This window comes from Anas platyrhynchos, chromosome 2 (genome assembly GCF_047663525.1).
Source record: "Anas platyrhynchos isolate ZD024472 breed Pekin duck chromosome 2, IASCAAS_PekinDuck_T2T, whole genome shotgun sequence".
NCBI lineage: Eukaryota > Metazoa > Chordata > Aves > Anseriformes > Anatidae > Anas > Anas platyrhynchos.
The window spans coordinates 46,048,819-46,076,699 of record NC_092588.1 but is presented as its reverse complement, the minus strand read 5'-3'; the positions used below and the strand labels follow the sequence as shown (position 1 = coordinate 46,076,699).

The following is a 27,881-nucleotide window of genomic DNA, read 5'->3' as shown; positions in this document are numbered from 1 at the left end:
GGTTCTCGAACGTATTGAGGCGCACCTGGGGGACAAAGCAGTCATTGGTCCCAGCCAGCATGGGTTTGTGAAGGGTAGGTCCTGCCTAACTAACCTGATTTCCTTTTATGATAAGATCACCCGTATGGTAGACCAAGGGAAACCAGCTGATGTGATTTTTTTGGACTTCAGCAAGGCTTTTGACACGGTTTCCCGTAGGATCCTACTGGACAAAATGTCCACCATACAGCTAAATAAAAACATCATACGATGGGTGAGCAATTGGCTAACGGGCAGGGCCCAAAGGGTTATGGTGAATGGGGCTGCGTCAGGCTGGCGGGCGGTCACCAGTGGGGTCCCTCAAGGCTCCATTTTAGGGCCGGTACTTTTCAATATTTTTATAAACGATCTGGATGTAGGAATAGAAGGTATTTTGAGCAAGTTTGCTGATGACACCAAACTTGGAGGAGTTGTGGACTCTGTTGAGGGTGGAAAGGCCTTGCAGAGGGATCTGGATAGGTTGGAGAGCTGGGCGATCGCCAACCGCATGAAGTTCAATAAGAGCAAGTGCCGGGTCCTGCACCTGGGACGGGGAAACCCTGGCTGCACGTACAGACTGGGCGATGAGACGCTGGAGAGCAGCCTAGAAGAGAGGGATCTGGGGGTCGTGGTAGACAGCAAGTTGAATATGAGCCGGCAGTGTGCCCTGGCAGCCAGGAGGGCCAACCGTGTCCTGGGGTGCATCAAGCACGGCATCGCTAGCAGGTCGAGGGAGGTGATTGTCCCGCTCTACTCTGCGCTGGTGCGGCCTCACCTCGAGTACTGTGTGCAGTTCTGGGCACCACAGTATAAAAAGGACATGAAACTGTTGGAGAGTGTCCAGAGGAGGGCTACGAAGATGGTGAAAGGCCTGGAGGGGAAGACGTACGAGGAACGGCTGAGGGCACTGGGCCTGTTCAGCCTGGAGAAGAGGAGGCTGAGGGGAGACCTCATCGCAGTCTACAACTTCCTCGTAAGGGGGTGTCGAGAGGCAGGAGACCTTTTCTCCATTAACACCAGCGACAGGACCCGCGGGAATGGAGTTAAGCTGAGGCAGGGGAAGTTTAGGCTGGACATCAGGAAGGGGTTCTTCACAGAGAGAGTGGTTGCACACTGGAACAGGCTCCCCAGGGAAGTGGTCACTGCACCGAGCCTGACTGAATTTAAGAAGAGATTGGACTGTGCACTTAGTCACATGGTCTGAACTTGGGTAGACCTGTGCGGTGTCAAGAGTTGGACTTGATGATCCTTAAGGGTCCCTTCCAACTCAGGATATTCTATGATTCTATGATATAACTACAGGCCAAATGATAACAAGCTTGTGTTTGTGCTTTACCGGGAAATGATCAGGAGATGTTCAGGTTCCACCATTGCAATGTGCCACTGTACAAATATTGTAGGAAACCACTCTGTGGAGTTATTATTTTCAATAGATAACTTATTGAAAGACCATAATTTTGCCTAACTTAATTTTGAAAAGTTAATTTAAGAGGAGGATAAAACGATTTGGTCCATTCTTCTCTTCTCCATTCATTTTGAACTGATGTAAATGACTATAGGTTCTACGTTCAGTTAAACCTTTGATAACACTTTAAAAGTCTGATAACATTCTGAGCTAGTTTTAGAGTGGAGGAATAAGATAATTTATGTTGAGTAACGTGCGTGGGGAGCTTACTGCGTTTCAGCTTCTCTCATTTTGGTTGGCTTCCCCAGCAAGAACTATGAAGTACTTCATCCATGTACCATAGGCATAGGCTATCTCAATTCATCAAATCCTCATCTAGAGGTAATGACACGCACACGTAGATCTGCTCTAGTGCTTCTCAAGGCAAATACTGTTACCTTGTAGTAACTTCTTTGCACGTTCTCACCCTTCTTCATCATTCATTCTTTTGCCAGGCATTGCTAACTAATATATACAGATTTTTTTTTTTTTTGCATGGATAACACAAATATGATGAACACTTGACTTAGGAGGTGCTGTGGAGGTTACCCATGCCTGCAGGACCATATGCAGCACATATATGCAGCTGTGGCTCTTTGATACTTGTGCCTGAGCTTGCTGAGTTTGCTCGCAGGAAAACGGCAGGCTTCACAATATTTATGTCCTTCGTGTTCATCCTTGCATTGTTGTTAGATGGTTCTCATCTTTTCTGCGTGGGAACAACTAGTGTGTTCTTCCACAGCAGGCATCTAATTTCACATTAAATGTTGGAAGGATCACAGAACCTTCAATATTGCAACCAAAACTGTGATTGCTATCTGATAAATGGCTGTTTTAAACATTAGTTTGTCTGGAAAAGAAGCTTTCCAGCCTTTGCATTCTGGATAGACTTATTTCCCTTCGCAAAAGTGAACTTGAGCATAAAGCTGAGCTAATTTGGGTGACTTTATTTGAATACACTGGTACTGTTATTGCTTATACTTAAATTATTTATACAAACATGACACGTCTAACAACATTGTGGCTGTATCCTTTGCTAGATACTCCTAGGGTGAATCACAGTCCATCTGTGCCTCAGTCTTGCAACATATACAATGGGGACAATGAAGCCTGTGCTGATTCATGAAGTTCTTGTGAATTTTAATGAACAGGTTGAATCGGCTGATTTCTGGGCAGGAATGTAAAGCATTGAAAATCTGTTGCTGCTAAGATGAAATCAACACCTACAGAGTCATTATGATGCTAGCAATTGAGATGTAAGGAATTCACAACAGTTCTGCTCTGTATCTCTGAATGGATGTGGCTGCATTGCAGAGTACGGTGCTACCTGGAGTAAGATAAGTAACAGAAAAGCAATAGTCTGTTAGCATAATGACAAGCTTGGCTAAAGTAAATATCTCCCAGCAAGTAATGCAGCTACATTTCTTGCAACTTGCTTTCTTTCCTGACTCTGAAATTAATGTGGGTATATGTTTTATATTATTCTTTTTGTTGTGGTCACTCCACATTTTTATTCTTGGGATAACTCCATAATGCAGTGCTGGAGAGGGCCAGGGACCTTAGTGAGGATCCAGATGCCTGCTTTGGTTAATGGTTGGCTCACTCGCTCATTCTTTTTTCTTTTCCAGAAACAGTCTCCAAGACAATAGCTTTGTTTTGTAAATAGTCCATTCTGGAGGCATTATGCACCATTATGTGGCTTTCACCATCCTTCAGCACTCTCCCCACACGGGCATTTGGGCCTTTGAACATGCACAACATTCACTCTCCTGCTATGAAAATACCATATTACCAGGTTACGATGTGGTCTTCAGGTTGTTTCAGATACTTTGAATTGAGATGTACTTGTACTCAATGCTAACAGTGTATTAGCTGCACAGGACCAGGTAACATGACCCCAAGCCCCTCCACCAAGAGCAGTGAGGTGTGGATGTGACCAGTCTGCAGTAACAGGAGGTGTTGCTAAGCTGTGTGGATGTGAGCCAGAAGGTAACATTTGTCATGCATTGAGCAGTGAAGACCTTGGTCATGGAGACTGCTTTGGACGCACTGACAGGCTGTTGCTACTCGCCCCCTCTGGACCAGTTGTCTCTTGTATTCGCCCATCTCTTCTCTCTGCTGAGTAGCCAAACCTTTGCTTTGGCTCATTCTCTTTCCTCTCATTTCCCTTGCTCACTTCTGTTTCCTTAGTGTGCATTTTCTTACTGTTCAAACCTTCATCCTCACCCCAGCCCTTTGCCTTAATCCCCTCGCCTTTCCTCTGAACAGCTCCGGCTCGATGTGCTGGAGCGGCTGGGTGGAGGTCAGCACAGGGAGAGCGTGTCTGACACGTGCTGCACACGTATGTGTGTGTGTGTCTGTGTGCATTGCTGTCTGTGCGTCCTGCCTGCCCTCTGTATCGTCCTCTGGCAGCAGCCATTGCTAACATGGAGAGGGAAAGCAGATGGCTTTCAAGGAGATATCAGCTATTTAAAAAACACCACCACCAGAAGTAATTTTCAAGCCTGGCAGTAAGAAGGAGCTGATTAATGCCATTTTTCCTATTCTGCTACTGCCATTCCCTCCTAAATATTGCAACTTTCTTTTTGTAATAACTAATAGAAACTTTCTGATTAATGCAATCCATTCTTCATGTAAATAAAAGAACAACCAAAACCCCTTTTCTAGTACAAAAAGGGTTTGCTGGAGAGTGCTTAGCATTTGTATCACTTAAACACCTCCAACAGTCTTATCCTCCACTGCTGTCTTTTAACAGAAGCACCCTGAAAATGTCAGAGTTATGCAGTAGCAAATGGCAGCACTTTTTTCACATCATGTTCTGGTATGCTCTCACATTCACATTCATTGATCATAATGTGGGCATATTACCAAGTAATTTACTTTTATGGGAAGCTATGACAATTAAACTCCTGAGGATTTAATGACCTTGAGATTAGTAGCTTCTTAGGAGTGGAGCAAAGCAGAGTGTTAAACTGCATAGCAGCTTTTGTTTGTTAAATATTATTTTTGCCATGACAGAAAACTGGCAGAATGTTTTTTTTTCCATGTATGTTTCCTTTGGTCTGACTAAAAAAAAGTTACTGAATAGGGAAGAGAAATTTCCATTCTTCTTCATGCCTACTGAATCTGAATGTTCCGTCCCCACCCAGAGGACCGCAGCTCATCCACAGGCATAGAAATGAACGGGGAGCAGCGTGAGGATTCTTGAAACGTCTCCAGGTGACACAACCTGACCATCATGCTCTTTTTTTTTTTTTTTTTTTTAAGTAACAAATAAAGACTTTTTTGATCCTTGACTTTGGAAACCGTCAAGGAAACAGAAGTTGAGAGTGTCTTAAGTTTTCCAAAATATCTCTGTGAGAAGAGAATCGTTTTGAATAATAAATAAAATTTTTCCTTTTTCTCCTGGGAGCAAGTAGTTGTTCTGGAAAGCCAGTGAATACTTTGGGTAGAAAGCCTCATTTTGCTGCTGTTATTTAACAAGGACTGTATGATTTTATTCATCACTCTGAAGGGCTGGGGTGAGGAGGAGAAGGAGAAAGCCAAAGAAAAAAGAGCAGGAGCCAAGGTGACGTATTGTGCCTTCTTATTTAGGTATGGCTCAATCTGCTGAGCTTGCTGGTCAGCAAGTTGTCACAAACCTCATGTAGTCTTCAAGTAAGAGCTGAGGTGAGAAAACAAGCAATAGTTACAGAGAAACTTTGGTCTGATTCCTGGACACCTGCAACCTCAATAGCACTAATGAATACTTTGAATTTTCCCCCATTTTCAGTGGATTCCCTTAGTTCTTGGGTGAATTAAGTACTAGCTGACTATTCAATTTACATAGGGATCTTATGGCTTGGTATTATTGTTATTCTGGCATTAATATAAGCAAATCCTACATCCCAAATCAGTCTGGGTTATTTATATGAAAGCTGTGCCATCAAAAGGTCAGTTGTAACAAGCAGTGTTTGCAAGATATGGTATAACATACAGTATGTGGAGTTGCAAATACATATATAACAGTGAAAACTTTAACCCGCAAATTGATTTTGCTTATGTAATGTATTTCAGAATTTTAATATATATTCTGTCAGAAAAGGTGTTGATGATGTAATTATGTCATGGTTTAAGTATGGGTGTCAGCAGCAGAGAAAAATGATACACATAAGTGAAACTTCACATATCTTTAGAAAAAATAAGTGATGTACACTTCACTAAACTGTATGTTTTACTCCAAGTGGAAAGTTAATCTGCCCTGTCTGACCAGTAGTTTATAGGTGATTTCCTGGATATTTGTCAATATCTAATATCTAATATAAAGTGCCCCCAGCACATGTTCATCCTGGAGAAGTTCATCCTGAAGAAGAGAAGGCTCCAGGGAGACCTCATTGCAGCCTTTCAGTACTTAAAGAGAACTTATAAAAAAGATGGAGAGCATTTTCCTACTTGGGCAGATTATAATAGGACAAGGAGGGATGGTATTAAACTAGAGGAGGATAGATTTAGATTAGAGATTAGGAGGAAATTCTTCACTCAGAGGGCAGTGAGGCACTGGCACAGGCTGCCCAGAGAAGCTGTGGATGCCCCATCCCTGGAGGTGCTCAAGGCCAGGATGGATGGGGCTTTGGGCAACCTGGGCTGGTGGGAGGTGTCCCTGCCCATGGCAGGGGTTGGGCTGGATGGTCTGTAAGGGCCCTTCTGACCTAAGCTGTTCTATGAGTCTATTAATATGTACATGTTCACAACATATAGCTATGTTCTAAGTTTTACAAATATACTACATTTATTATCTTGATCAAAACAACCACAAATTTAAAAATAACTAAGCAAGTGTTTTTCTTTTCTTCTTTTTTTTTTTTTTCTTTTTTTCCGGAAAGTAATTTAAATACATCCTTTGTATGCAGATAGGAAAAGGAAATGTGGTGAAGCCCTCTGTAGGCTGATATCCTCAGGAGCTCAGAAAGGTTGAATGAAGAGTCATGGACTGTGAACTCAAAAATGGAGGCACGCTGCATTAATTTTTTGTCCTGCTGGCACTTGTGCACTGAAAGCTCTTTGACAACTCAAGTGTGCAGGTGAAGTGTGTGTGTTAAAACTTGGAGAATGGGCATACAGAGATCAAGATTAATGTTGCTAGACCTCAGTCACCTGAAAGGTGCCCAAGTTTAAGATAAGTGTCTAGGCTCCTTTGATAATTAATGAGTTGAAACAGGTATTTCAAGAGTGTAGGCTCATCCCATGTGCAGTTGGCTGAGATAGGTAGATAAATGAACTATAGAGAGAACAAACAAAGAGTTATTCGTTAAAGCTAGGTGAAATGAAAGCCATCATCAGCTCTTCCATGTGTGAACACCTTCAACAGACTGTGGTCTAATGAATCATTATCTTACTCTAATTGCCCACACACAATGTTTGGACAAAGCTGTGTACAGATACACGTGATTCTTTTTGGGAGTCTCATGCATCATGCTAACACACATGCCATGTATGTTCTTTCAAAGTCCACAAATTTCTGAAAGAATTGCATGTCCACCCCAATAAATATAAATTCTTCTGCTGCAGACTTGCCAGTGTTCAAGAACTTGGCTGTGAACGACATTATCAATGAAAATCATTCTTGTGCATATAGTTCTGGGTGTGTGCTCTTAAGTGTGAAGGCAGGCTACATCTTGATACTGTCCTCTGTGAGAAGGTAGATGACAGCAATTCAAGGCAGGCTCAGATTTCTTAAATTCTTTGCAGAAGTTGCAGATATGCAATTACTGGAATATACAAAAAAATGTGTAATATTTTTATAACTCTGTCCAATAGGAAAATTTTGTTTTGGTAATGAACTACGATATTGTAGAACGTATTTTTATGGTAACATTGTCTTACATTAATTAGCATAGTGGAGATATGACTGTGTCCAAAGCTGTGTATCTCTGTGAGACAATATTCCACTTATGACCATATTCCATATGCACTATATTTTTTACACACCAACAATGAACTGCTGCTGAGGCTATGCATTACTGATGGTGCAAATAAAGATATTAATTGAAAATTAATTTAGAAATGCAGGCTGTCATAGGATAGCTTGTAAAATGATTGAGAATTTAAAAGTAAAGTGTGATTGCACAACTGTTTGCCATTATATCAGCCCAGACCTTTGTTTTTGTACATAAAGATACTGGAAAGATAAACATAAATAAGGTTGGTGCTATTAAATTAAATTAGAGCTGTAAGAATGTTCATCAGAATAAAATAAATTTGCACCAGTTACACCCAGAATTACTGTTCTTAGATGCTGAGGAGCATACAGGGATAAAGTATGCATTGTTCACTGCTTTGTTTAACACCTGTGCTTTTTTTCCTTACAGTACAATGCTGTGGATACAAATCCTTTATCTGTGTATGTTATGCAGCCCATCTGGAACAAAATTATTAAGGTAGGAGTCTTATTTAACAGAATATCACATGATAATCTAAGAATTTATTTTAAATACAAAAAGTATTTTCATTTAAAGGTACATATTGATTAATAAAGCTGAAATTAAGACATCCATATAAAAGATAACATATTACTGAACACATAGCTATATAAGATGAATATGTATGGATTTAGAGGTGTTTTTTTTGGGGGGGGAGAAACAAGGTTTATTTTATTTTATTTTTTTTTCTTTTTCTGATCATTATGTAGCAGGCATCAGTTAATGTTGCATCTTTCGTTAAACAGCTTTGCAGACATTAAAGGGTTTACTTAGTACACATTATTGTTGTACAGCATATGCCACCTAACAACAGCATGGCTTTATCTCTGTGCTGTGCAAGTGATTTTATGCAAGTGCTGTCTCATTTTCTCCCAAGGGTATTTGCTTGAGGGAGCTCGGCATTTCTCTAAGAAGCTGAAAATGAGAGCGGTTACCATGATCACCGTAACGATTGGGAGATGGCATCCCTTGAATACATTATGATCTGCTGTTTTTAAAAATAAAACTGCTCACAATTAGCTTTGCTTTTGTTGGCAAAAGAAGAGGCTTTATCTCAAATAAATACAAACTTTATTGATCTTCAAGGAAGCAATAACTTCTGCATGTCTCTGAAATGGAAATCTTTAGAGTGGAGCAGACTTAAAGGAAAAGTATATGCAAGAAAAATGGATGCAGGTGGCCTGCCATGTTTGGGTTTTATAATTCAGCTGTTGCTTATGCTTGGCACAGCAAGAAAATTGTAATATCTTGTTCATTACCTCAATGTAATTTCTTAAAACTGTTTATATGTCCTAACTTCAGAATTAAAAAATAACCAGAGCCTGGTATAAAAGAAAAGCAATTCCAAGATGTGAAACTAAACTCAATAATTCAGTTGAGAGAAAATTGTTTCCATTCCCATCTTAATATAGAGGAAAACACCGAGGCAGAAAAGCACCCCTAGCACTCAGGAGTCCCGTGCAGCTGAGCCTTTACCGTGCAGTCATGCTCTGGTTTGGGAGATTCAAAAATATTTGACTGCTATCAAACTGAAGAGAAAGTATCACCAGAGAAAAACTTCCTTTGGGGTTGAGTTCTTCTAACAGTTGCAGGGTTTTCCTGGCAGGAAAGCATCAATCTGCTTGACAGTCCCCATGGAGCACAGAGTGATAGGCCCTATGAAAAATGTTTATATATGTTATATAAGCTTATATATGAGGTTTACATATCTTAAACCTCCTTAAATTCTAGCTGAGCATGATTTTGTTCACTTTGGGGAGAACCCAAAGCAGAGCACAGTGCTGAAAGTGGGCGATCTGAGTGAAGAACCAAGGGCTGGAGTGGGTGTTGTCCTGTCTTTGGCTTTCCTATGGCAGCTTTGCCACTGTGCATGAAACTATAGGGTAACAATTAACTTTCTCTATGTATTATTTAAAATTATTCTGATTATGCATCTATAGATACGTATGCTTAATGAATTAATTCCATGAGCAGTCCTTTTGCCTTTAATTAAGATTTGTGTTTTATAATAAAGCACCATGGCTTGTTATCTGATGGATAATGGATAGCATTACTTAGCTCCTATACTCACTGAATCTTCTTCCTGTATTTGTATTCATGAGAAATCACACTTGTGCAGGACAATAAGAGGAAAAGGAGGAAGTCCCCCTAGGATACACAGGTGTATGCCAGCTCCATTGAAGTCAATTAACCGACCCCCCACTTGCCTTATGAACTTTGATTTTATCACTAGAATCATGCGTGAGTAGAATTTTAGTGGTCTCAAGTGACTTACTTAAAGAATACTTCAAGTTTCTACAGAGCCTTATATAAATACATGTACTTTACAGATTATTATCCACATAGGCAGTTGATTATGTTAAAGCATTTGTTGTTTGGATTAAGGCTTTAAGCATGAATGGCTGTGGACCCGTTAAAACAGAAATCAGTATTTTGTGGAACTGTATAGAACATTTTGCAATAGAGCAGATGTTATGCTTCCCAGCGGAGCCTCTGGTTGTATTAATCATGTAGTGCATCAATGCATTAGACTTCTCCTGTTTGTTAATTAGATAATAAAGTTTGGAATGTGTTCTTATATAGGATACTAGGATACTGGCAAAGTCAGGCTGTGTTTTTCCAAAATGTTTGAGAAGTTAATTTTCACCACCCTGTGATTTCTGAATTGTGAAACAGGGTGATGGTAGCGTAATGCTAACCAAAAGAATAATGGGCATTGACTATAACAAAAGGGATTTTGCAACTGGAATATTTTCTAAATACCTAGACAGATTAGGTCAGTTAAGGATCAAAACAATGACTAATTGGAGGAGAGGCTGTTTTCCTGAGGACCGATCTCCTGTAACTGTTTTTCATTGCAAGTCTACCAAAGGGATTGCACTTGTAACAACGTGCTTTGATGGTTTCCTTCCTAAAATACAGGTTAGCAAGAAAGTGGGTTAAAATAATGTCTTCATGTTTGTACTGTGTAAGTAGAAATTATTTCCCATAATAACTTGCTAATGATATTGAGGCTATTTAGAGTGGCGAACCTAATTAGGAAGCAGACATTTATGGCACGTCACTTTAGTCAACAATTATTATGAATCATACAGGAGAAATCAGTCATTTAAAACAATACATTGGATGGCATCTGTATATCCATGTAAATGGTTCATACAGGAGTTGTCTTAAGGCACTATTTTTATCCCATTTTACAGTAAAAGAGACCAGTCTAGAATTTCTTCATCAGCATCTGTCCTTGGTTCATGTAAGATCACAGACAATAGACAAATCCCGTAACAGGAGATTTGCACCAAACCTCCATCTTACTAAGTTTCTGCATACTCAGGTATCAAAAAGAGGAGATGTGATGCTGTCACTGCATCCAGACTGTGCAGTTGCTTTAGTAAGATGTGCAGTGAAGAGAGTTTTTCCTTACATGAACCCTTAAAGGAACTTCTGGAAACATGTGCTATCACTTATCTTAGGGATTTAGAATCGGGGTTTTGAAAACTCAGATTTATATATAGGTATACATAGATGTGTAGTAGCTGTGTGCATTCCATTCCTTACTTTAATTACTCTAAGATCTGATATACAATGTTTTAAAATTACCAACAAATTCCTAGTCATAAGGAATGCAGCTACCAGATTTGATATTTTTTCCAATGCACTTAAGAAAAACATCTAAGAAACATAACAGAAAAACATTCAGGGATTTTCATCTGATTTTTTGAAACCTTACAGTGTATATTACCAGTTGTACCGATTCTCTTGAATACTGTTGTTTGTAATATACTAGAAGAAAGAAGATCTAATTGTGATGGTTAATCTGTCTAACATTTCATACTTTTTTTTTACATAGAAGTAGAAGAGAGGAAATGTAAAATGTATATAAATGAATATCTATTCATCTATCTGTCCATGTATCTAGTCCAAAGAAATTAACAAAATTTTGATTTCAAAACTAATATTAGTATATGAAATTGTTCTGCCTCTTATTCTATAATATTTAAACTGTTTGGTAATATTTTATAGTGTTGAAGTACATCTTTATATACATTTCTAGTCCATAGATGCTGCAAAGAATTTGATTATAAGTCTCCAATATTTTTATGTTGTATATATTGATATGTTTTTTCAGTTACAGAAGTAGCTGCTATTTAGACAATTTTTTTTTTTGCAAGTATATTCTGTCTAAAAATCATGTAGACAGTTGTGTATATTATTTCAGAAAATATTTTGGAAAAAAATGGTCTATTTGGGAAGAGCATTACCATAAAGGACCCCTGCTGCAGTGTAACGAATACCTGAAAGCCACAGGGGATGAAAAGCTGAGAAGGGTTAATGGGACAAGAAATTAGAGGCTTAGGAGGAGACAGAGAATCCTTTTCAGCACCCTACAAAGTCAAACGAATTAATGTAGTGTTCATAGTTTATGGCTGAAGATGGTGACTCTGCAGAAAGTTACTATCAGGAGACATCAGGAGCTATTTGTAACGAGTTCTTCTTAATCTAAAAGTGTCTGTTTTTGTTGATGTCTGGAATTGGAAATTATTAGCGTGTTTTAGAAGAGCAAGTTTCCTTGTTGCAGTGTGGGAATAGAAAACTTAGCAAAACCCTGCCACCTAGATGCTGAATTGCCACACTGGGGTGCTGTAGGCTTCTGTCAGTTGTGCTACGGAAAGTGGTGAGAGGCTTTCCTTGGTGTCTGGGAAAACAAGGATAGCGTATAACAGAGGAAATGCAAGATTTTTATGTCATGTTTTTACTGCAGTCACAATGATCAAACGCAAAAGGGTGGCATTTGAAAATAAATAGCTCCAGAAATTAAAATTGCATTTTAATTTGAAATGGAAAAACATGCTGTAATACGAATATTGCTTATGTCTTATACAGGCTTCTCCTTTCCTGATAAAAAATATAAAATATTTGTTCAAAATAGGACTTCTAATTTGAAAGAGGATATTTCTTAGCTCTTTTTTCTTTTTAACAGATAGTGCCTTTGTGGATTGCTCCCAACCTGCTAACATTCTCTGGATTTGTCATGATTTTAGTTAATTATTTTCTAATATCTTTTTATGACTGGGACTACACTGCCTCAGGTAAATATCCTTATATTGTAATTTTTCAGAATTACAGAGCTGCTTCTGTCACACTTCTGAGTAATACAGGGGGGACACACCTGAAACTTACACTCATTCCCTTAACAGGGCTTCATTTGCATATGGGAGGGTCTGACCTCACACATGGCATTATAAATTTAGGTAATTTTTTTGGAAAAAATAATTTAATTCCTAAATATGGGTTTCAGCATGTACTATTTGAACTCTGTTATAATATCCCATTTTATTTAAAGTGTGTGCCAGAATTTTAATGCACAGTCAAAGAACACCCTAATGTTCTTCATAAAACTTTCGTTGGTTTCACATTTCCTAATACCTGAATCCATGCCTGAATGAGTTAATTTCCCTCTCCATAAAAAAATCACACACCCCCCCTCCATTCAAGACTGCTTCTAGACAAAAAAAGGAATTTTTAAACAAATGTCTCTTGACATTCTCTAAGTCCAAACCTGTACTTTCTCCTTTTGGTAGACCAAGCCAAAAGCTTTTTGGAGCTGATTGCTCCTGAGCATAGCCAGTGTTTAATTCTGGACTTCTCAGACCAGTTGTTGAAAAAACAAGAGTGGTAAGCATCTCCCAGGTGGTTAACATATAGAGATCTTTGCTTTTCTTTGAATTAGACAACTTGGGCAAAGCTTAGCACTTTATTTCCTGAAACAATAACATTTGATTTTTTTGTTACTTTTAATTTCTTGTGCATATGGTTGGATTCGGGAGGTACTCTGTGGTGAGCTGTTTGTATGTTTATTGCAACAATTCTAGAGATATTTGCTAGCAGATTTGGTTTAAAAATGATCCTGTATGAACATCACATTTTCAGAGGTTATGAATCTCCAGTTACATGTTGTGTATCTACCTACCCTCACGCTTAAACACTCGCATTTTATTCCATACAGCTGATAATTGCCAAGTTCTGTAATAGTACAGCAGACAGCACAGGTCTCTCGATGCATAATTTCATCTTGACACATTCCCAGTAGATACATATTGAAGTCGAAGATATTTGAGATTGTGACTAAAGTATGTTCTTCTGTGTGCAGTGTGCAAGGCGGCTCTTGGTTTCACGGGAGCACAGCGTCCATCATTTCTGTAGTGATTGAAAGCGGTCCTGCAATCTAACGAGTCTTTTGAATATCAGATATCAATTCCATGCAAAGGATCAGGAATAAAAGACTTAATTTCCTGGACAGCTGTTTTTCATTCCGCAGTTTGAAAACGTGCAGCTAGGAGTCAGGAAGTGCCATCTTCTCTTTCACGCGGGCAGCGTGAGGTGTTGAGATGAGAGGAGTGCACCTTCAGGTGCTGGGTCCGGGCACACCCCTGGGTGCAAGCCTTCCCTTGTGCAGGAACCCCAGGGGGCTTCGCAGAGCTTACTGCTGGCTTACTTCATGCCCTCAATGGAGAACGTTTAATTTGAATAGAACGCTCTTTGGAAAACAAGGTTGAATTCTTGAAAAATAACCTCGGGCTATTGCTGTCAGGAGAGCAGTGACAGAACCTCACATTCCGTCTAATTCAGCTTTCTTTCCCAGATTCATTAAAAATGTTAGGCACCTTATCAAAATGAAAAAAAAAAAAAAAAAAGGTACTAATACCTGTCCTAGTCTAAGGGCAAAATTTTCCTATTCAGATCTGTATGTTAAAACTGCCATACAAAACCCGTATTGGTGCTAATAAAAATGATCAGGCTTAAAGGTTATTATTATTATTTTAATATTGCATAGACATAAACTATTTTTGATGGGTATTCTTCCCATTCTTCCCATGACCTGTGAAAATTGTTGCTTAGCTTCTATTATTATTTTGTGCAATACTAAATTCATTTCAGGACCAAAAACCTTTAGTTTATCTTCTTTTATTTACAGCATAAATATATTCAAGCCTGGTCATTGTTTGCTTGAAATGTCAGGGCTGGCTGATGACCTAAGATGATTGAAGGTCAAAAGCAAATATTTAATTCTGTTTGCCATTGTAGGCTAATCAGTGGCAGCCTGTGTATATGTATATGCATATCTCGGTGGATTGCTTTGATATTAACCACTGCTGTGCTGACTCACTACTCAATTTATTTCAGGTACCAGTCCTGGACTTGTTCCAACCTGGGTGTGGCTGTTCAGTGCTTTTACCACCTTTTGTGCTTATGCTTTAGGTAAGGTACAATGGAATGATTCACACATCTGACGTCTTCACATAGTTTTATCTAATAGTTGCTAGGGCTGATTCCAAGATGAAGAGTTACAGTAAATAAATTATTGCTCCCCAAAACTGTTCTCTAAGATGAAAACAAAAACAAACAAAACAACAACAACAACAAAAATAAGATAAAAACCCACCAATTTTTAATGATATATTAAAGCTTCTATGACTATAGCTCTTATCTGTTTTTTATAGAGGAACAATAGAAATCATTACATAGCAGCAGTCATTGCTGTTGGGTTTCATAAAAATTCTTGGCACGCAGCAGTAACATTCTGAGGAGGTACCTGACACTTGTATTAACAGAAAGTGCTTTCAAAGACAGGGAAAATAAAGGACAAAGCAGAGAAAAAGGAAAACGAACGTAGCATTTTAACCTGGCGTTTAAGGCACTTTGGTACTTACGGTGTGTGTCAGGAGAGATGGTATGAGTGGTATGACCAGCTTGAGCTTCTCATGAGGATATCTTTTTTTTTTTTTTTTCTTCCCCTGTGGCTATTTTTCTTCAATAACACCTTTAAATCATTTTCTGGTTTATATTCCACATTTTACAGCATACTGATATTTCTAGGTCCATTACACTTTGCTGTGCAGTTTTGTGAAGCTACACCTCAGTCAGTTCAGTTGTAGATATGGACTGATGCGCATCTTGGAGCGACATGGACATCAGATGGATGTCTTGCTCTCTCTGCAAAGCTAACCCATGCCAATCTAGAGCATGGTGCTGCAGAGCTCCTTCTGGGAGGACTCAAGCTGGTATGTTTACATGGACTACACTGTGCTGTGTAGGTGCGTTAGCTCTTTTGGAGCTGGTTCCTGTAAGGACCTTCACAGCACAGTGTAGCCATATATTTGCGTGCCATAGTTAAGATATCTGGGCTAGATACAAGTGTCTTTTGCAGTGCAGGGCAAAGATACTGACTGCTTTTGATACCAGACCTGTGCATGTTGAGACATCTTCATTAACCTGAGTGTATCCCATTGTGCATACATCTCTCTCTATATTGTGAGTATCTTGGCTTTTTACATTCAAGTGGGAGTTTGGGTCAAAATTATTTTGTCCAGAATTTCTTCGTATTTGTACGTTAAAAATCACGGGGGCAAACAACACTTGAAGTTGATTACCAGCCAGATTTCCCTAACAGCTCTCTCTAATCATTAGCAGAAGCCATAGTTTCTTTTGTGAAAACCATTTGTTTTGTAACTGTAGGAAATGTCATGAAGTGGCTATTGTTTCATAAATAGGAATTCCATATTGGAGCTGTTATTGTACGACACCCCAGAAAGCTCTTCGGAAATTTGGCTTCTGAGGTTCTTAATGTAGATGCTGTTTGCCAGTGAGGCCTGTAGTTCCGAATGCTTGGAAGGCTAGGAGTATGATGTTGACAGTCAAAGCTATAATGAACTGATGTATATGCAGATTTTTGTGTCTGCTGTCCAAGCCACTTTATGAAATATTTAGTCTCAGATTTAATTCTCCATGGCCAAAGTTTTCCAATTGGAAGATTGCAAAGAGCCATAATAACTAACCAGATATGCAACTTAAGTCTCTCTCAGCTTCTTTTTAATGACACAGTTACTCTCTCCAAATTTTCTAGCATGCTCTTTCTTTCCCCCTTATTAAGGTGGTTTGGTATACTTTCCCTTTCCATAAAATTGAATTCTTTTATCTCTTATTTTGAATTCTAATAGTTTGAAGACAAAATATAAGAATTCTAGAGCAATGGAAACACAGTGTACGTCCACTACTGAACATGCACTGTTATTGGCATGAATGATTTCAAAATGACACCTAAAACAGAAAATACTGTTGATATGGACATATCATTTCATGGAGGTATTAGAATGAGTCCAGAGGAGGGCCACAAATGTGTTCAAAAGGCTTGGGAACCTCTCCTATGAAGACAGGCTGAGGGCAATGGGGTTGTTAAGCCTGGAGAAGAAAAGGCCCTGGGGAGACCTTGTAGCAGCCTTCCAGCACCTAAGGGGGCCTACAGGAAAGCTGGGTAGGTACTGTGTCAGGGAGTGGAGTGATAGGACAAGGGGTAATGGTTTTAAACTAAAAGAGGGAGATTTAGATTAGATGTTAGGAGGAAATCCTTCACTCAGAGGGCGGTGAGGCCCTGGGACAGGTTGCCCGGAGAAGCTGTGGATGCCCCATCCCTGGAGGTGTTCAAGGCCAGGCTGGATGGGGCTTTGGGCAGCCTGGTCTGGTGGGAGGTGTCCCTGCCCATGGCAGGGGGTTTGGAAATAGGGGATCTTTGAGGTCCCTTCCAACCCAAACTATTCCGTGACTCTATGATTCTGTGATACCTTGAAGAGCTAGTGAAACCACGGGGAAAAGGTGGATAAAGATTTTATGAAAACATTTTATGCATGTATTATAAAGTTCCCATGTTTCTCCCCATGTCTGTTATAATTAGAAGTTCTGTATTTCTTGATACTATTATGAGTCTAAGAGTTTTTAATAAAATATCCCTACAAAACAAAAACCATTGTTTCACCATGATGTGCATATTTTAGTATCTAATGTGAGTATTTTTGGTGACAACCTAAAATAATTTATGAATATATGAACCTTTTTTTCATTCTCATTTTAAAAAAGAACTACCCATATGACTGAATTCTCTTGAAATATGAAAGACCATATAATACTTAGGAATGCTTAGGTACCTATTTGCTAACCTACGTTTCAGAAGCAACCTTTAGTAAAGAATTTTTACATTTATACTACACTATTCAAGTAACCACAAGCTTATACACAATCTTCTCTCTGCACATTTCAGTAAGATGCTGTTAATTCAATGGCAATGTTAACGGAGAAAATATGGCTCAAGACGGGGGCAAGACATGTTTGAAATCCCCTATGAGATCTTTAATTTTTAGAGTTATAAGAACTGTCTCAAGAGCTTTGTATTGGACTTGAAGATATCTCACAGCTGTTCAGGTATTACAATTGGGAGATATTCTAAAATCTGTGACAAAATGAAATTTCATGTTTTCCTGGTTTAGATCCCTGAAGTATATTTACATTGAACAAAACCCAGAGTGCTGCCAAATAATCCAGAGAAGTAAGTAGCACGTGATCTGTAGCAGCTGTGGATTCTTTGGTCTCACTTTGCTGAATTGTCCCTTCAGTCAGCCATGGGTTAATAATGCTATCGGTAGCAAATAATTGCTAGCTATAGTACCTTCCAAACAACATAAAAAAATCTTTTCTGTGTTATTACAGTGAGCAATTTGTGTAAGATTTGTTCTGTTTACTTTTTCCAAAGAGGTTCAACCTGTGTTTTTACACTTAATTCAAACAAGAAAATACTTCTAAAATGCTCACCAGCACAGCCTCAGAGCGGAGGCTAAGGGCGTGGTTTGACAATGCAGCCAAGAAAAGTTACAGCTGCTAGACCTTCCTCCTCCTCCCTGCCTTCCCTGTCCCTCCTTTGTGGCACCTCCACTCCTTTTTGTACACTCACAGAGCCAGCTCTGTTCAGTGACCAGAAGAAAACTTCATGTTTGGGTGTCTTTCCACTAGCTGAGCAAGCTGCAGGTCCTTCCCTGCTCAGTGGCAATGAACTCAGATCGACTCAAGCCACGCTGTCAAACCGAATTGCAGAGTGAGATCCATTGCAGTGTGAGCATCTTTCATACACTTAAGCGATAAACATGTAACTCAGGTTAGCAGTCAGGTATTCTTGTATCCTCAGATTTCAGCCAAGTCTCTTGTCATTGGGGCCCTTAGCATCAGGTAGCATAAATGCCTCGGTGAATCCACCCCACAAGCACAATTTGTGAGCCTGAAGTCTCAGTCCACAACACCAATGGATGGCTGTGGAGCCAAATGGACACTTCTCTGTGATTTTATTGAGAAGGTGGTTGCATGGACTGACGTGAGAATGTGTTAAGGCCACTGGGGACAAGTAATTATGAATGTCTTTTTAAAGCATGTAAGGATGGTGGCATTCAGTAGAAGAACTGAGGTAAGGACAAAGTTACATGAGAACTGAGGCAAATATTTTATGAGCAATCCTAACGTGTTGGTATTGAAAAGACTGTTGTGCTTCCCTTTGCAGTGTATTTTTCCCATATTATATACAGCAGTGAACTGTATGTAAATATATACATACATATGCATATATATATAGTTAAGTCTATGTGAAGAAAGTTACTTCTCCTGTTGTGCTCTAATTCTTTCTTTCTTTTCCTTTTCCAACCCTTCCAGACTCCATAGATGGGAAACATGCTCGAAGGACTCAGTCCAGCAGTCCTCTGGGAGAACTATTTGACCATGGGCTGGATAGCTGGGCTACCTCCATTTTTGTGCTCTCTTTTTTTTCCGTCTGTTCCCGTGACAATGGGAAGACCGGAGTTTCTGTATATACAATGTATATATATTTAAGCATTGTCTTGTTTAACTTTATGTGTTCACACTGGGAGAAATATAACACGGGAGTTCTTTTTCTTCCTTGGGGATACGATCTAAGCCAAGTGGTAAGTATTTATCATTCCTGTTTTATTTTTATTTTTTTAACTATGTTAGTGTTTTCATAATATTACAGAAATAGAAAAATATAGCTCAAGGCAAATATATTTGGCTGAGAGTTTGAATGTGAAATAGCATAACCCTAGAAGTAATTCAAAAAAATTTCCTGCGTTTGCAAAGGAGGGAAATTCTCAAGCAAATTGTCAGCATCAGGGATTCATTGCCTTGCAGGAGAAAGAAAAAACTTGCAGCAAGCCTAGCAGCCAGATGGCATGCGTGAGAATGTCATTTAACTGCATTTGATTTGTGATATTAACAAAAATTATTATGCTCTCTAAAGCCATAAGCAATTTTTCCCACAAACACTAGGTTACGAGGCACTATGCAGATCAGTCCAAACAGTGTTTATTAACAGTAATTGTACTGTTATAGATCGCTAGGCCTGGCTGATTCTACCACCTCTGACGTGGCATGCGGTACTGTCAATAGCGTTGGACTGTACGGCTGTCAAGTGACTTCTACACTTGTGAAAAAGTCATCCTGTTAGAGGCCTCCTCTTTGGGCATGGTGTAACACGGATAACCTGTCAGTCCACAGCCAGCTCACAGGTGACTCCTTGCATGGCTTACAGCCCTGCCGTGAGGTGGGCCTCCTCAGAAACATGACCAAAGGCATGAGTGAGTAGTAGCAGCAGTAGTAGCAGCAGCTCCGTTGCATTGCCAAGGGGCCAGGGCTTGGATTTGGGGGCTAACCAGCTTCTGAGATAGCCAGGCTCTTGCAGCCTGAGGAGCACACTCCCAGTCTTCTCGGCTTCCTGTCACAGGCATGAGATGAAAGGTACAGCCAACTCTACATAATTGAAAAGAAGTTTGACAGACGTTCAAATACGTGTTTTAATGGAAATGGAGTATTTGAATTAATGGCTGCAGATGTACTGCTGTAAACATAATCAGAATCCAGTGGTTTGAGAACAGCTCGGAGACGGTGGTCCAGCTGTGGTGCATCTGTTTCATCCCCCAGAAAACAGGCTCTGGGAGAAGGAGCTGGCTCAGGACGAAGACATTAGGCAGCCAGCTGGTCTGCAAGTTTCAGCCCTGTCTGTGTGAGGCTTCTTAGTGAAGTTCCTTCAGCCGGAGAGTAGTGGCTGTGTTCATCCTGATTTCACTTGTTGCTCAAATGACCACTGTAGATATAAATGTGCGTATGTAGAAAGCTCTTTTTAATTGCTGCAGCATCAGAACTGTGTTAGTGGATAAACATGAGTGGCTATCAACTAATGGAGCAGTACTGTGCACTCTGCCGGGGCTTTTAGTGACCTAGCCCTCCGTGACAGCTTTCCCATCTGGAAAATAATGCTAATAACACTTCCCTGCCTCACAGATCTGCGGTGAGGCTTAATTTTGGTTAAGTTTGTAAACTGTTTTGGTTAAGTTGCATGCAAGGTGCTAACAAGTATTATTTCCTGTTCCCCTTTGATGCTGGATTGCTGTCCAGGATGCTTTCTGTCTAGTACTTCTGTGATGATTTTTTTTTTATATAGTCAAAATGATAAACATACAACTATAGAAATTTTTAATGCTTTTTAGTACAATCATCAACAGTGACGCTCTGTAAATCAGTTTTCTCATCTGTAAAAAATAACTTTTGTAGTTGTGGTTGTCTGTGAACAAAAAAGCAATATATAACTTGTAGATCAAGGTAGTATTTTTTTCATTAGTACAAACTAAATACTATGCACACCAGAAAGCCCATGCATATGTTTTTTTTCCAGCTGTACTAATCAGCCTGGTAAAAGATCTTAATTCTCCAATTCTCCACCAGACATTGCCTTGCTCTCTTTTTTTTTTTTTTTCTTGTAAACCAGTTCAGCAATGTCATATGATGTGTGCACTAATAAATGTAGCTCTTCTTCTCCAGCTACTTGGAGGAGAGGATATGGAGGACTGTAGCAAATGGCTAACGATAAATAGTAAAGACAAAATTACCCTTGCAGTTTTTTGTTTGTTTGGCTGGTTTGTTTTCCGCACTACTCATCCGCCAGACATTGCCACAGTTGCTTGCAGAGGAAGAGGGTGAGGAAGCACTTGCAGGCTGCTTTCAGGCTGATTCCAGGCAGTTAGCTCTGGGTTTCCTCCATGGCATTCCTATCAAGCTGCCTCTGTGCTCTGTCTTAAATAATTTCCCTGGCAATATGATGCTATCGCATCGGCATGCCAGACATTCAGGTGGTCTCGTCCCCTCCTTCTGCTTTTAAAAATGTACGGCACCCAGGGGCTTTGTACTTCATTATTGTCACAAAGCTCAGGAATACTGTAATTAAGGTAAGCAGTGCAGATAAGTAACTGTTGACCCTAATGAAAACTTAACTGGCAGGTAGCTTCCCAGGGCACTGCTGCTGAGTCAGCTCCACTGTATATAAAGACAGGCAGCCCTCTCTGACCGGCTCTGTGTTAGCTGTGGTATTAAAAGAGCTGTTGTTCATCAGGAAAAAAAGTGCCTCATTATGAACAGAGAAATTGGTGGGATTTATGCAGATCACATTTTTCTGTGCTTTGATGACTCATCAGAACTGGTAACCTAATTACGGGAGTTGGGCTGTAGCTGGCACTCCAATTAGCTTTGATTACAGCAGACAGCCATTTAGAGGAAGCCGTGTCGTGTAAACCTGAAAAATGGCTGTGATCGGGCTGAGAGAGTCAGACAGAGGACTGCTGTGTTTGTGGGCCCAGCATCTGGGAGCTCTTTCCCACTCTGCTTCCCCTGGCACAAAGCTGTCCCGTGCTTGTCCTCTGCAGGCAGGGAGAGATGCAGGAGGAGCGGCCTCCTGATACCACATCATCCAGACAGTTTTTGGTATGTTTTCAAGTGAGCACATCTATTAGAAACCCCCAAAGTCATGGGCTGCCGGCAAGGCTTAAAAAGAAACCCCGGGTACTTTCTGTGGGAACTCATCTTAGATACATCTAGTGAAAATGATCACTTTTTTTTTTGGTCACAAGCCCAACCAAAGAAAGTGAATATAATACCTGCAAGTTAAGTTTCTTGGAGACGAAAGGACAAAGCTTTCCTGAGAAATGACAATTTTGGGCTTCCTGCCATGTGTTAATTTTTACAGACATTCCCTTGGTTATTTAAAAATCTGTTTTCCGCTGAAAAATGTAGTATTACCTAATTCTGCTGTGGCTTTTTATACGCCACTGCAGTTGAGTTCATAGGAGGGGAGCAGAGTATTCATCTTTCTTTACTGTGATGCTGTGATACCTCTGCTGCCATCAGTGCTGTAAGCTTTACACCTGCCTTAAGTGTAACAGGGACGTGCCCTTGGTTTTCTTAAATACCAGCTTAAAAGTGAAAATAAGAACCCTGTGAGAGCTGCAGTGACCCAGGTGGCTTGCACATTCCCTCCTCTCATTATTCCCAGCCAAGAGGGCAAGCTGGGAAAAAAAGAAAAAAAAAGAAAAAAAAGAAAAAAATCAGGAAAGCACAAACATCAGACGTGAAAGGAAGCAGGCAGCTCTTTGCTCGCTCCAGCACTGCCCGGCCACTGCCAGGAGTGGATGGCCAGAAGCTCTGTGTATGGTAGAGCCTGGCCTGATGGCACGGAGATGCAGACCACAAGCCCCCAGTTTTCAGTCTGAGGTGCTTCCCTTGTTGGTTCCCATGTCTGCTTGCCTGTGTGGGACAGTCCCACGTACAGTCCCAGTGAGAAAAATCTGCTTGCCCTGAAACTCCAAATAAATGAAGTGTATGACATATGTCAACATTGTAGAAGTTACTTTTGTCCTTCCTTTCAGTATGAGAAGGAGATTTTTGAATGCTATGTACCAGGCTTTCCTTTGACAAGCAGTTTGCAAAACTTAATGCTGGCATATTTCTCATATCCCCTTTTCCTGGGAAGTGCTGTGGCAGCCAGCATCTCAGCAATCAACAAAGAAATCCAGAGCAACGCACATCACAGCTTTTAAAAATGTCTGTCTCCTCTGAGGGACAAAAAAAAGTATATTAAAAAGATAAATAAAGATGTGCATCTGTCATTCTTTGGTCACATTATGGGAATTGAGCGTCCTTTTATTTCAGGCTAAAATAACATTTACCTTCAGTGTTTTACTAAGAAAAAAAATAAGCGACTGTGTTTCTGGTGAAGAAGTAATATTTATCATTATTTAGTTTAAAGGTAGGAGTGCACTGGAGTGGTTCAAGTTTACTCTTAAGAAAATGTCATATTTTAGGAGGAAACATAAACTTGTATTTTAAATGACTTTGCTCTCTAGATGTTCAGTTTAAGTACCGTGTTAATGGAAAGCATTTCAAGACATGATCAATTAATACTATTGTAATATGCTAGTGAAACTGAATATTGCAGTAAAAATAATATCATTCTGGTGGAATCCTAAAAATTTAAAAGCATAGCCAGCGTATTTTAAAAAATTATGAGGAAATGTTTGATTTTTCTTGTGTAGTACAACATGCAGCGTACTTGATGAGCATGTGTGCAGAACACTTTAACCTACAAATTAACACCATCTATTTTCAGATTTTTTGTCTGCACTAAGTGCTATTATCTCACAGATGAGGCCTTGACAAAGCAAAAATTGGCCTGGTCAGATGCTGCAGAATCCAGTACTGTATAAGTCTGACGCTCACTTGCAATACAATCCTAACTTGTGTTATTTAAATTGGACTTCTCATTTTGCAAGGTGTTGTAATTAAATGTACTTGCTAAATACTAGCTTTACATATGAAAAGTACTAAATCCAATCAATGTCAGAGATGGGAATAAAAAGCCTGGCCATCTTTTCTCAAGCTGAATTGTTCAGTTGCACTTCAGAACACAACTTTACATTACATTTATGTATGTATGTATATATTTTTTTATTTTTACCAGCAGTACCTTTTAAAACAGACTTGTGTTTATACAGCTTATCAACATACTTAGGTTTTGTCTGACAATCTTCAATTTTTGCTAATACAGCTTAGATCAAGGGACACAGCCAGTTTCTCATCTTCCCAGCTTTCTAAAGGAGATCTGCGAGAGTGCCGCAGCTAAGTCAAAGTGGTTGTTGTTATGAATTTCAGTGATGCTGGGGCCTCAGTTAAAATTCTCTAAAAAATGCAATACCACAGAGCTGAAGCCAAAGAGTGTTTCTCATACAAAACATCTGCTCAATGCGAGACAATCGTAGCCATGAGTGCTGAATCACCGAGTCCCAAGGCACAGGGATTCCCTAGAGAGCCTGTTGCATCAGCGCTCCTGTTCCTAGAGGTGTGCTGGCATCTGACAGCGATGCTCATGAATGTACTGCCAAAAATACTGACTGTAATAGTGGATAATACTGAAGTTCCCCTTTCATCACTTGCCAAAAATATCTGTTCAGAATTCAACGTGTGAGGGTAAATTCAAGCTCTGTCAAAGCCAGTTGGAGTTGTGCCCTCAGCTCTTTTGGGGCCAGGAGTCCAACCGTCATGTCTTATAGATAACATAATGCAATTTCTTTAGGAAGCCAAATGTTAGCTCTGTTGTACTCGGTTGTAAAACCCATTGTACACATCCTTCATTTAGGCCATTTTTTTTCAATGGCCTGTGATAGCATTTTCGTCCTAGTGCCTGCTTTTCTCCATTGCAGTTCTCTTGCTTGTCCTTGCACAGGCAGTTCATTCATGCAGTCCTGCAGTGCCCCATTCAAGCAAATTCTTTGCAAGTTATGTAATGGCAAGGCAAGAATCTCGCATTTAGATACAGAGAAGTAAGTGAAGTCAAGTATAGCGGTATCTAAGTGTAATAGGAAGTTTAATCAACAGCAGCGTTTTGCTGCTAATCTGTGATTTTAGCCTGTTATCTAGAAAAAAAAAAAAAAGAGTTTTGTGTACCTTTACATTAAAGCATTGGTTTGATTTAGAAGGCTGGAAATGTGTTTGTCAAAGTTATAAATGAAGAAACACAGAATGTAGTAAAAACTACCAGCAGCCCAAACCCAAAGAAGCAAGAGTAGGAGTGGGGCACGAAACTGTGCTGGCTGGTCCCTCACCAGCAGGAGCTGGTAGTGAGGGATGAGGAGGGCACAGAAGGGGGGGGCATAAGGACAAAACGGCCTGGGAACTGCTGCACCATGTTCGGGGCTGTAGTTGCAGGTTGCACGCCTAAAATGGTGGAAATTGGTCAAATTTGTGCCGTAAGCCTTTGGTGGGCGGCACTGCTACAAGTTATACTGTGGGTGTGAAAGCTTTGTTATAGGAGCTATAGGGTTTTGGCTGCATTAAGGTTTCTGACCTCACCTGGGTCTCAAAATTAGCTCTCAATAGATAGCAGAAACTACATTTACATCATTACTGAAGCCGGTGGTACTCAAGCATGTTAGGCTTGGGGCTTGTGTATGGGTCCTTTCAGTCTTAATGAAGTTCGACTACTTATTTCTTTTTCTATCCTGTAACAATGTTTTCTGTCAAACAAATCAAAAATGGGGGAAGATGTCAGCTCCCTGCTCATCCTTTGATTTTGCCACATTCAGTGGAATTTTGTGATGATTTTGGGTGAACTTAGATTTTTTTTCCTCTCATAGTTATTTTGGTATGATCAGTTCAGGGTGCTGAGCTGCAGAAATAATCATATCAATTATCAGCAAGTTGCTTGCTGACTTCTCAACCATTTTGTCTGAACGTTACTCTGAGCATTGCTTCACTACTTACAAGGAGTTGTTTTGTGATGGCAGCGTGAGGTCCTGTAATGCAGAGACTTGCATTTATACTGAGATAAGTGAAATTGTGTGCCTTTAGAAGTAAAGGATTAAAAGTACTTTATCCTTTTTTTTTTTTTTTTTTTTTCTATAGGTCTTAATAGCAGCATATCTGCTCACTGGTCTTGTTGGTGTGGAAGTTTGGCAGAAGCCTTTGCTGTTTGGTTATTACATTACAGATGTATTAGTAATCTTGCTTATAGGTAAGTGTCCAGATCCATGGAAAACTTTACTGTTTTTTTAATTCTTTTGATTAGATGATTCTTGTATTTCCTTTGTAACTTCTTTTTCCTTTTGTAAGTGCTGGCTAGGCCAAAAGCTATGAGAATAGATGTGATTAATAGGGTTAATACTGGAAAACTTTAAGCTGGCAGTTGATTATGGAAATACTTTTTCCTCACTGAGTTTGTATCCACAGTACTCAAATAATACAAAAACCGTTCCCTAGTTACATGTGGAGATGAATGCTCTGTACTGGTTGTTTTTCAGATTCTCAGGAACTTTGAATGTCACTCAGGTAAAATGTTGTTCACATTTACATGCGCTGTAAAATTAATGTTTTGGCCTGCAGCACATGATGATCCAAAACATTATGGATAAAAGGAAGCAAGGTATTATTTAAATAATGTTAGGCAGCATAGGTGTAAATCTTAAGAAGGTCTTAGATGGTTTCTAGGCTATTTTTAGAATTACTTTCAGAGCTACTTTCAGAGCAGAGGTGATGCATTTTTCATACACAGCAATGGCCTATTTGTTCACTACTTGGCACTGTCAGTGTAGTTTGAAATAAGCACTGAGCATCTTTCAACTGCTATAGCTAGACGCAGAACAAAGGATTTACATTTTAATGAACTAAAACCACGGTAGTCTTAGCTAAAGAGGTATGCACGTGAAATGGCTTCGATGTGTTGCTTGGAAGGTGAAGGTGATGAAATTAGGATACATAGAGATATATTAGAGATTTTTATATGAACATACAAATTATGACAAGAGGGCCCCAAAAGAAGTGTTTGGCACAGGCAGGGGAAATAGAAATGCCTTCAGGCCTCGAGCCAAATAAAGGACTTGGATAAAGGTGTCTGTGCCTCCCGCTAGGAGCTACCTGAGCTTTTCCTGGGGGCGCTCCTGAAGCCACTGCGTTGACACAGGTTCTCTTCACCTTGCCCACAGAGATACAGCAGATGCTGTCCCCAGCCTCAGAGGTGCTCACCAGCGTTCACAGATTTGCAAGGGCTCTTTGCAACCACCCCGGGCTCAGGCTCTGCTCTCTGTTAGCAGCATGTGCAAGGACGTGTTTTTGACAGCCCTTTGTGCTCTAGCCCGGCTGTAAAATTGACCGTGTGCGGCCAAGGTTGAGCAGTCTTTTTATTTGTCGGGCTTGCTTTGTGTGCTCTGTGGAAAGGAAAGAAAGGAAAGGGAAATCTCAGCAGCTGCCCTTTCAGTTGGCAATGAATGATTCAGCCGGCCAGAGGTGTAGCTAGGAAATGCCCTCTGGTGGCTGCAGGGCAGGGAGGGAGGGCAGAGGGCTCTGGAGGGCCTGCTGCAGGTCCAGCAGAGATGATGGGTGCTGGCCTGTGAGGGAGACGTGTGCTGGTGGTGTCTGCCCGCAGGGACCAGCCCCTGAGCACCCTCCTTCCACCCTACACACATGGCTCCGGCTGCTCCTGCTGTCAAGGCGCATGACAGCCAGCTCAGGGAGTGAAGAGATGGCTCCCTTTGTGCTTGGGAAGCCACGGGCAAAGGTTTAACTCCAACTAGTCAACATATTAGGAAGATTTGTGCTAGGAAAGCACGTTGGTGTGACACAGTCTGCAGAAGCAAGCATCCTTTTTTCATCCTCTGCTGCAAAGCAGAGTTTGATGGAGTAGTCCCTTGGAGTCAGAGAGAAGCACTGCTTGTGCCTGATGTGCTCGTGTGAACGGATCCATAAGCAGAGAACTGGGGACT

At 40.2% G+C, this 27,881-nt stretch overlaps 1 protein-coding gene across 5 annotated transcripts in view; it reads left to right on the top strand.

The window, feature by feature from the left end:
• LOC101803407 (ethanolaminephosphotransferase 1) overlaps positions 1–27,881 on the top strand; it is a 56,097-nt gene that overhangs the window by 11,541 nt on the left and 16,675 nt on the right. For 2 of the 5 annotated variants that reach the window (XM_038173669.2, XM_038173670.2), the window contains 5 exons: positions 7,810–7,878; positions 12,398–12,506; positions 14,602–14,676; positions 18,943–19,211; positions 26,029–26,137. In XM_038173669.2, coding sequence (XP_038029597.1) covers positions 7,810–7,878; positions 12,398–12,506; positions 14,602–14,676; positions 18,943–19,211; positions 26,029–26,137 — 631 coding nt within the window. Of the gene's footprint in view, positions 1–4,640; positions 4,682–6,351; positions 6,523–7,809; positions 7,879–12,397; positions 12,507–14,601; positions 14,677–18,942; positions 19,212–26,028; positions 26,138–27,881 lie in introns of those variants that run through there. The other 3 variants (XM_038173672.2, XM_038173671.2, XM_072034674.1) reach the window with 3 other exon arrangements.